Source organism: Manduca sexta, unplaced genomic scaffold (assembly GCF_014839805.1).
Source record: "Manduca sexta isolate Smith_Timp_Sample1 unplaced genomic scaffold, JHU_Msex_v1.0 HiC_scaffold_3133, whole genome shotgun sequence".
Classification (NCBI taxonomy): domain Eukaryota; kingdom Metazoa; phylum Arthropoda; class Insecta; order Lepidoptera; family Sphingidae; genus Manduca; species Manduca sexta.
This window is the reverse complement of record NW_023594168.1, coordinates 1-10,466: the sequence shown is the minus strand read 5'-3', so window position 1 is coordinate 10,466 and position 10,466 is coordinate 1. Positions and strand designations below refer to the sequence as shown.

Genomic DNA, 10,466 nt, shown 5'->3' with positions numbered 1-10,466 from the left:
ATCTGTCCTATTATTATCTCAGCCGGGACGGCACAGACCAAGCTAATATAAGTAAATTCCCTAATATACATTACTTACATATCATCCATACTATAATATTATAAAGCTGAAGCCTTTGTTTGTTTGAACGCGTTGCCGCTAATCTCAAGAAGTTCTTAATCTATTTTTACTAATAGGAAGCTACATTACACTTCAATGCTATATGCGTTTTCTTATACCGAGCAAATATTTATCCCGGCAAAGTTTTTTCACGCGGGCGAATCTGCAGGCAAAAGCTGGTATATAAGTACATAATATATTCGAAAGATCAGAATATCCTAACACCCCAAAACACTAACATAATATTCTTACTAGCAGTTCCTAGTGAATACCCTCATAACGTTTAGTAAAAAATAAAATTAATATTTTTCATGTTAATAAATGCCTTCTCGGCGGCATAGTTGTTAAGGTTCGACTGCAGTAGTAAGGTCTCGGATTTGATCTCCGGGTCGGGCTGTGATATTTCTGCTCAGTATCAGCCTAAACTCTGGAATTTGTGACCGATAAGGCGATAGGCTCGCCCCATCATATCATAAGGCGGAATACGCATGGTGGAAATTGCATTCACCAATAGCACCTCTGTCTACCCCTTTTGAAATAAAGTGGTGTGAGTGTAGGCGTGTGACAATAATAAATATTTTTTGGCACTGACTCAAATAAAATTAACAATTACACTATTAACGTATACGTTCATAGGACATATATATCGAGGAATTATACAGTTTTTATCAGTAAAAAAACATGTGGCGTTTTATTGCAAATTTGATTTTGTTTCATTTTATTACTAACGTAATAAAAGATTAGTTATAATAAAGTGATAAGGAAATTTTTTAATGGTTAATACACATATTTTTACTCGTGTGCAGTACAAAAAAAATAATAATATCAGTTCTGTATTACGTTATTTCAATGCCGTTTTTTTATTACGTGTACCTCTTATTTTGTCTGTTGCAATAACGTTTTATTAGTTTATTTTATGTTAAATATTCAGTGGTATCCGGGTTATAAACCTTTAATCCAATTGGCATGCAATAAAAGTAGTCAAAGTCCACTGTCGCTTCTAATATTTTTATAACAAAACCTATTAGATACTTATTATTTATACTTTTACCCAATACATTGTTGCCTCCATTAAACAATGATTTTGAAAAAATACTAGGATCCAAATAATACTTATGAATAATGAGAGAATATCGTATGATTATATCATTACTTAACCAGTTTTAGATTTAACCTACAGAGATAGCAAGATAAGATTTACAACGTATTATTTGCCTCTTCAAAGATAACTACAATATCTCGACTCATACGCATATAAAACAGGAAAGCAAATCTAAAAATGTTATTATTTAATGATTCTTTGGATATTTTAAACGGAATCATTCATCATGGACACAATATCTAGTGAAAGTGAGTCAGAAATGAAATTTGACACAGTGCTAAACGCCGAGATAGGACCGTTTGGAAAATATCAGTTGACAACCATAGCACTGTTGAGTCTACCTGCGATATTCTGCGCTTGCATGGCTGGAGACTACATATTCACGGCGGGTAGTATTCAACATCGATGTGCAATCCCGCAGTGTGATGGACCACAGCCGGAATTCGCTCCAGAATGGATTTTAAACGCTGTACCCGGAACGGCCACAGGCTTTGATAACTGTTATCGCTATGCTAACGCAACTGATAACATTGACGCGATCCCCAACAATCAAGATATTTGCCCGGCTGGCTTGTTCGACAGAAGTACTTCAGTACCATGCGATTCCTTTGTGTACGAAACGACAAACACTGTGGTTTATGATTTTAATTTGGAATGTCAAGAATGGTTAAGGACACTTCCCGGCACTTTAAACAGTCTTGGAGGAATGGTTGCCCTCCTGTTGGCAGGTTACATATCGGATCATTTCGGTAGACGTATGTCAATAGTAATTTTCTGTTTTAACATTGGTTTAATAGGATTAATTCGTGCGTTTTCGGTAAATTATACCATGTATGTAGCGTTTCAATTTTACAAACGGCTCTCGGTGGTGGAGCATTCAGCGCCGCTTACATATTGGCAGCAGAAGTAGTTGGCGCTGAATACCGCGTACGCACTAGTGCGACAATGTCCAGCCTATTTGCTTTGGGTCAAGTACTTTTAGGTTTGCTAGCTTGGGCCATTCCTGAATGGCGAAAACTTACTTTGACGATGTTTGTACCTATATTTGCACTTGTATCTTATTACTGGCTACTTTCAGAAAGTTACAGATGGTTGCTAAGCAAAAATGAAAAAGAGAAAGCTACAGTCGCATTACAACGCGCTGCTCGGATGAATGGTAAAGAAATTTCAGATAAGTCTCTAAACTATTTACTTAACGCAATACAGAATACTGCTGCGAATAAAAATAGCGAAAATAAAAATATTTTCTATCGCGTCATGAAGTCGCCAGTCATGTTACGTCGGTGTTGCACGACTCCATTCTTATGGATAACAACTGTGTTCATTTATTACGGATTATCAATAAATTCAGTTAATTTAACAGGCAATAAATACATTAATTATATAGCGATCGCAGCTGTAGAGATCCCTGGCTTTTGGACTGCTGTACTATCATTAGATAGGATAGGTCGAAGAATTACATTGTTTTCTGGCTTCATGATATGCGCCATTTGTAACTTTGCTTTTGCCTTTACGCCTAAAAATTTCTATGTTTTACCTTTGATATTTTATTTAATTGGGAAATATTGCATCGGTCTAGTAATGACATCATTATATCTGTTTACTGCCGAATTGTATCCGACTAGATACCGACATTCATTTCTAGGATTTTCATCAATGTTAGGTCGTATAGGGTCAGTGGTATCACCTCTTACCCTCCATTAATGATTTATTGAGAGGCATACCATCTATAATGTTTGCAGTTTTGGCCTTTATCGCTTCATTTCTAGTAATGACGCAACCAGAAACACGGGGATTAAAAGTGCCTGATACTTTTGAGGATGCCGAGCAACTTGGAAAAAAACCGCGCTAAGATAATATTTTAGTATTACGAGGTGCATTCCACCTATCGGCCGTTTAAAAACTATATTTGAAAATAGGCTACAACATGAATGTGAAAGATTACAGAATATGCTACTTATGATTTACAGAGTACCAAAGGTTTCTCATAGAGGGCGCTATAATCAAATTTGTGATATTACATATAAAAAACAATTGCTTATAATAGTTATTATTCAATATTTCATACGAATTCAATAATATTTAATTCTTAATATATTTAATTTTGTACAGATATTATAAAATATTTTTCATAAAATAAATACTATTTATTTATTTTTCAATGAGGTTTTATTTCAAACTAATCCCGTTTTTTTATTGAATTTAAATAAGAATATAGATTACAAAGTATTATTATTTAAATACTTAAACATATTTTTAAAATATATATAGCTGCAACTGGTGATTCATTAATTATAATTGTTCTAATCGTTTAGTACAAAAATTATAAGCTCATCAGCTAATCAAATTATATGTCATTTCGAGTGTAGAAGGCAAACATGGGCAGATACACGCTAATTATAATTAAATATTCTCGACGCTTAGTGGCATGGTGGTACAATAATTCCATGGTCAATTATAGAGCATCGACAATAATGTGGCGCCGCCCTAGGGGCAAGAATAGGTTGTTTGGCCACTTCACCATAGTGAGACGTATAGTAGTAAGTTACTACTAGTAACTCTATCTAGTCCTATCTAGTCTAAAGACGCGTAACAAAGTATTCTTTGTGTAGAGTTTATACACTTCTTACTAACTAAGCAAGGGTTATGCCGAATTATTTATCTCTGAAACTCACAGAGGGCGCTACTTTACCAAAAGGAACCGTTAATTGAAAAACTAATAATATCTTGGTTCAAGTACCTACTTACATTATTGCTTTGTTCCAAGAAACTAATTTAGAAGAAAACAAATTTTGAAGATATTTTTACTGATTCTATTCTATTGAATGTTTACTTTATTACCTGGAAATTTATTCAGAAATCAATTGAACATTTTATATTCTTAAATAAGTAAAAAGGGACCTTATATTGAAATCATGATTGTACGTAAAGTTTTTAAAGGGTAGAATTAAATCTTAGAAATTCTTAAGTTGCTTTTTAAATTCAGTGCGATAGACGTGCCTACCCGTCAATAGGTCCCTTCAGAGCTATTCTTCAATGGAAATAATATTAACTATATGAAAATTATTATTTATCGTACTCAATCGTAAGTCGAAGGTGGTGTCTGACTAGAAATAACTTAATCTGCTTGCAAATAGTTAATCAGAGAGGGAAGCCTGAATAATGAATAACAATAGTTCTGAAACCAAATGACAGTGAATACTTATAAAAAATATTTTAGTAATTACAGTTAGCGCACGGACAGCCGTATAGAGAACAATCATTAAATTAGATTTATTATACCTACCTACTTGCAAACTCTTTGGTCAGATATATTTCCAATAAAAACAAATTATTTTAAACGTCAGGTTTCCATATCCATATATATTATAATTCTCTTTGCTCTTTGCGTCAGGGAATATCATCGCGAGGATTATTGTACGAAAAAAAAATATTTTTATTTTTTCAATACGTTCTCAAGTGTCAAGTGGTCAATATTAAGCAGTAGGTACATTGCATTACGTAGACGATTTTGATCATGCCCTGCGGGAAACGGCCCCTCATTAAAACTTGGGACAAGCCAAGAAACATAAGGGTTATTACACCATCGCGGTATGAACAAGACGAACCGTCCGTGAAACAACACTGGAAGAATGTCTTAAAATCGTTGGAATTAGCTTACAAAGATGATAAGGTTCTGTATTTCCTTTATGACTATTTTATTATGGCGCGATTATACTACTCAATTGAAATGACTTAATCACTTGTTCATGTTCTAGTTCTGGGAATCGCAATCTGAAGAAGTAAGACAGTTGGTTGGCCCAGTTATTTTCCACCGGTTGAGCAAAATATTCGAGTTGCCGCCCGAGGCTACACATTATGAGCCCAAAGCCGACATTACTTCTTTGGTCCCCTCCGAAAACTTCTACAGGGCGAGGTCCATTGGCCAGGTAATCTATATCTTCTATATCTATACTTATAATAAATCTGTAGAGAGGTCAATTCTGTACACGAAATATATTTCCAAAATAACTATCAGGGGGTGATTAGGGATCGATACTGATGCCAAAAATGCAATTAGTAAAATTTTTGTCTGTCTGTCTGTATAACCGTTATAGAAACAAAAACTACTCGACGGATTTTAACGAAACTTGGTACAATTATTTTTCATACTCCTGTGCTGGTTATAGTATACTTTTCTTCACGCTACAATTAATAGGAGCAGAGCAGTGAAGGGAAATGTTGGGAAAACGGGAGAAGTTACTCCATTTTTAAGCTTCCGTCGCGTGTGCAACCTTAATGGTTAAAGCTACACAGAAATCATGTATGACGGAAATGTTCTCCTTAAAATTATGTAAAAATATCCCACGACAGCATATGTCTATCTTTTATGGTTGACTCACAATAACACGTGTAACTCCCGATAGCTTAGCAGTTCGAAGCTTTCTCATTATATTTGTGTACTCTTACGTTTATAACACTCTCAGTCATCCGTAATTAAAAAAGTTAACATTATTAAATATTCCATAAAAAAGAATCATAGAAATCCATATAGAAACACCTATGTTATACATGAAATACGCTAATAATAAGCCATCACGCGTGAATACTAATCATGCTATAAGGATTATTTACATATATATATATATATATATATATATATATATATATATATATATATATATAAGGTCGCGAACGCACAGGCAGGCGGCTTGCTTGGCACCTAGAGGCTAGCGAATCACCTAGCGAATAGCTTCGTAAAACGAACATTCTCGAACGTTCGCGACCGGCTCCATTTTTTAAGTCCGAAATCCACGCGGGCGAAGCTGCGGGCGGAAGCTAGTAATTAAATATATTTGTTAAATTTTATTTAAATAATGTAATATTTAAAATTGGTAAGGAAATTAACTATTAGATAGAATGAACTAATAGAATTATATAATACTAGCTTTTGCCCGTGGCTCCGCCCGCGTTATAAAGTTTTTCAGGCTAAAGTTTTCCGTTATAAAAGTAGAAGTTTCCCGGGAGCCTAGGTTCTTCCCAGGGTCTCAAACTGTCTCCATACCAAATTTCATCTTAATACGTTGGGTAGTTTTTGAGTTTAACACGTTCAGACAGACAGATGCAGCGGGGGACTTTTGTTTTATAATATATTTTTAGAACTTTTAAGTGGAACAATCCCGTCATACATCATTGTTGCATAACTTTAACCGTTTACGCAGCGCAGGCAACGGAAGCTCTCAAAACTAATAATTTTCCCCGTTTTTGCAACATGTTTCATTACTGCTTCGCTCCTATTGGTCGTAGCGTGATGTATAGCCTATAGCACTCCAGGAACAAAGGGCTATCCAATACAAAAAGATTTTTTCAGTTCAAACCGCTAGTTCCTGAGATTAGCCATTACTGCTCGGCTCCTATTGGTCATAGCATGATGATATATAGCTTATAGCGGTTTACAAATAAAGGGCTATCCAACACAAACCGAATTTTTCAGTTGAAACCGGTAGTTCCTGAGATTAGCCATTACTGTTCCGCTCCTATTGGTCATAGCGTGATGATATATGACTTTGAGCACTCCACAAACAAAGGACTATTCAACACAAAAAGAATTTTTCAGTTCGAATCGGTAGTTCCTGAGATTAGCCATTACTGCTCCGCTCCTATTGAATATAGCGTGATGATATATAGCCTATAGCACTCCACGAACAAAGGGCTATCCAACGCAAAAATAATTTTTCAGTTTGGACCGGTAGTTCCTGAGATTAGACATTACTCAGCTCCTATTGGGTATAGGGTGATGATATATAGCCTATAGCACTCCACGAACAAAGGGCTATCCAACGCAAAAAGAATTTTTCGATTTGGACCGGTAGTTCCTGAGATTAGCGCGTTCAAACAAACAAACAAACTCTTCAGCTTTATATAATAGTATATAATAGAAGTATAGATAACAAATGAAGGTTTATATCGGTCTTCCATATTTTTTTAATTATTGCTTGTAACTATGATGGTAACCATTTTAGCTAAGGTCCCGTCCAGCATTTTCGGCCAGTGACTTTGAGCCTTCGTTTTATGAGAAGGGTGATGAATTCGGAGAAGAGGCACAAGAGGAACAATCGGAGCAATGGAGTCTGTCATCCATCGCTCATAGCGCTGAGTTAAAAAAGTCTTCCCGCATGAAATCTATTCAAATGGTCCGATCAAAATCTTTAACAATTTCTAAACTTTTCTCCAAATCGAAATCGTTCTCCAAATTTTTTTCCAAAACGTTAATGAAATCATACTCGAGTAGAATGAAGAGCATTAGATCAGAACTTACTTCAACCGACGAGTCAACGAGATCAGGAGACGACTTAGAAGTACATCTCAGCAGTAAATTCAAGTTAATAATTAATTTACTAATAAAATATTTCAATTAGTGATACAGCTATTAATTATAATGGTTATTCATAGACAACCTCCATATCAAAAGAGAACAAAAAATCCACACTACGAAATGCTGTATTGTAATAAATCCGAAAGTGACATGATCAAGTGGAATTCAAAATACAAACAAAAGGCATTCGATGTTTCAGCTGTTGATGAATTTAGTAAGAAAGCTGAGATTACAACGAAAAAGGTAGGAAATGTGATTAAATATGATTATCTATATAATATGTTCAGTTATCGAAAGTATTATATGAGATAAATTGTATTTTGAGCAAATCCATGTTAACTCATATATCAGATGCCTATTTTTTATCCGTTTGTATTAAGAACTAACGATAAAGGAAGTAATATAGAGAGTATAATTAAGTGAGTAGAATATTATTACACTCAAAGTGAACGCAATTCGTTCAATTTGGATTTTGTGGATCATTATTAATATGACTAGATAATATAAGTATCTATAAGCCAAAGAATATAGCTGAAGAGTTGTTTTTGTTTAAACACAAACGCAAAATACGAAATGGTAATCAATCCCAACCTGTAAATTATTTCACTTTGTTAGAAATTAGAAAGCTACTTACATTATATTCAATATTTTCTTCTATTTATTTTTTACGAACAAAAGTTGCCAAGGAAATTAATTTTCGTTATAATTTTGGCTGTTATAAAAATGAAAAATATTTTAAGTAAAGAAAGCACTGTTTGGTTGTTATGAAAGCTATTTTTATAAAAAGCGTACATAATTCTTAAAAATTCAACGTAAAATGTTTCTTAGAAATTTATTTTTGAACAGATCGCAAAAGATTTCTACGACTGGTGGATGGGGTTAGGCAACGTGGAGTTTAAAAGCGAAATCAAACAACCGGAAGATATTGAAGAACTGTTCCAAGTAACAATCGCTTTTAAATACATTTTAATAACACATACCTACGCCTTTTATACCCGTAGAAATAGAGATGCCATTAGTCCACCCGCTTTTCGCCATGTGTATTCAGTCCCATTATATTGTGATAGCGGGTGATTCAATCGGCATATCATACACAGATTCTACACTTCGGGCTGCCACTGAGTCAAAAATCCCAAAATATCTTCACCCGACCCGAGATCTAACCCGAGACCTCACCTAGGCAGTTGTATCTTAATACGACAAGGCTACTTAAAAACAAGAACCGTTAATTAATAGACTTTAATGATGTCAGGTTTGGTTCGATGAACACGCTTCGCGCGGGCTCGTATTGCATCCAAAGTTAATTCCTTGCGTGCTCCAAACAATAGCAGATTACGTGGGGAAACCTGAGGTAAGCGTTAATATATATTTTTTATATTATATTTAGTAAATAAAGACATAATTTAAACATATAGCACTCCAAAATATTTCCTTTGAGTCCGGTAAAAACTTTTAGTAAGTCCCTAGTAGTTATTGCATATGCTCTTGATACTAAATTTGACGATAATAGATAATACGCATAATGCACTAGTGAAGGTTTTTGAGGATGCGTAAAATTATTTCTTTCCAAATAAAAATGTAAGATAGAAAAAGGCATTCTACATGCATTGAGTTAAACAGATATTGTTATATAAATAAAAAATATTTTTGTCGGAATTTTCCTCATTTAACCTGATTTAACCTTACATTACGTAGAAGCCGGATTTTCAGTTTATACAATCGCTTTATCTCGGAAATGGTGATTCTCAATAAAGAGTGCTAGATCCATTTTATAGGTAATTATAATATATTCTACAATTTAAACAGGAAAACTGATCACGATGAAACTGACGTCAATTGACGCTTTTGCTATCACTTATTGTATAGTTAATGAAATTAATATAGCACTAATATATCATCTCCCCCAAAACTTATTTCCTGCTCTAAAGACACTCATTTCTTTGGCGTTACTCGTGTTACACGGCAATCTGACTTTCTTCGACAATCTTTCTGTATAAACTATTTGGCAAACAAATATTCAATATACAATTCCTGGCATCCAAAATCAAGTAAGACTCTTCTTGATCATTCCTCAAATGATTTTCATTTGCAGTTGGCGTGCCCGAAGGTCTTGAAGAGGCAGGTTGCTTACGACATCCATGCAGAGACCAGTCCGGCACATGAAAAGGCATTCAATATGCCTGCCACAAAAGATGAAGCACATACCACCACGGAACAATACTGCGTTGATGTGGCGCGGCGTTCAAATACCTGAAGACTTGCGGTCTATGTCGTGCGTGTGGGAAGATATACAGCATCTCACGTATGTCGAAGAATTTTATAAAAATATTAAAACTACTTAATGATGAACACATACTGGTCGACCATTGGTCTAAAAGCATGGTTATTTGATCACATAGTTCTTATGAGATCCAGACATGCACGGTGAAAGATTTTAAATATGAGACTAGTTTAGAATTAGTTGGATACATAATATCTACATTTATACACAAACTTGATCCAGATATATTTAAGTACCAGATTATAAGATTGTTTCTAACAATCGTCTAAACAACAACGCTTTGTAGTTTTCTTTGGATGGTTGTTAATGAATGAGCAATCAGATCTGTAGTAATTTTACTTTTTATAGGTCAACAAAAGCGTTCCACAAATGGTTGCAGCAACGCCCTCACTTGCCCATGCCTCCATGCCTCAAGAAACTCGATGAGCCAGGAGACAGGAAGCAGCTGTTTGTCGTACCCTCGGACTATGTGGGACGAGATAAGAGTGGTTCACCATCCGCCCAGGAATTAGCTCTGCCCGTCTCTCAATTCTCTATTGAACTTAAAGAAGTGCTTAGTAAGCTCATGAACCAGTAGAGACGTAAAACTGTGAATGAATCAACATCGTAATTGATGTCATTACATATTT

The 10,466-nt window shown here is 34.8% G+C and overlaps 1 protein-coding gene and 1 pseudogene across 1 annotated transcript; both read left to right on the top strand.

The window, feature by feature from the left end:
• The first annotated feature begins 1,379 nt into the window (after positions 1–1,379).
• On the top strand, positions 1,380–2,311 carry LOC119192760 (solute carrier family 22 member 7-like). The gene has a single exon (XM_037446525.1). It carries the CDS (start codon positions 1,428–1,430, stop codon positions 2,109–2,111), a length of 684 nt encoding a protein of 227 aa, XP_037302422.1. The 5' UTR covers positions 1,380–1,427; the 3' UTR covers positions 2,112–2,311.
• A 2,238-nt stretch (positions 2,312–4,549) lies between these two features.
• Positions 4,550–10,414, top strand: LOC119188321 (annotated as a pseudogene).
• Positions 10,415–10,466: the final 52 nt, after the last annotated feature.

Bases quoted from the DNA above. Each gene is read 5' to 3' on its own strand.
- LOC119192760 (XM_037446525.1), top strand. From the start codon at position 1,428: ATGGACACAATATCTAGTGAAAGTGAGTCAGAAATGAAATTTGACACA.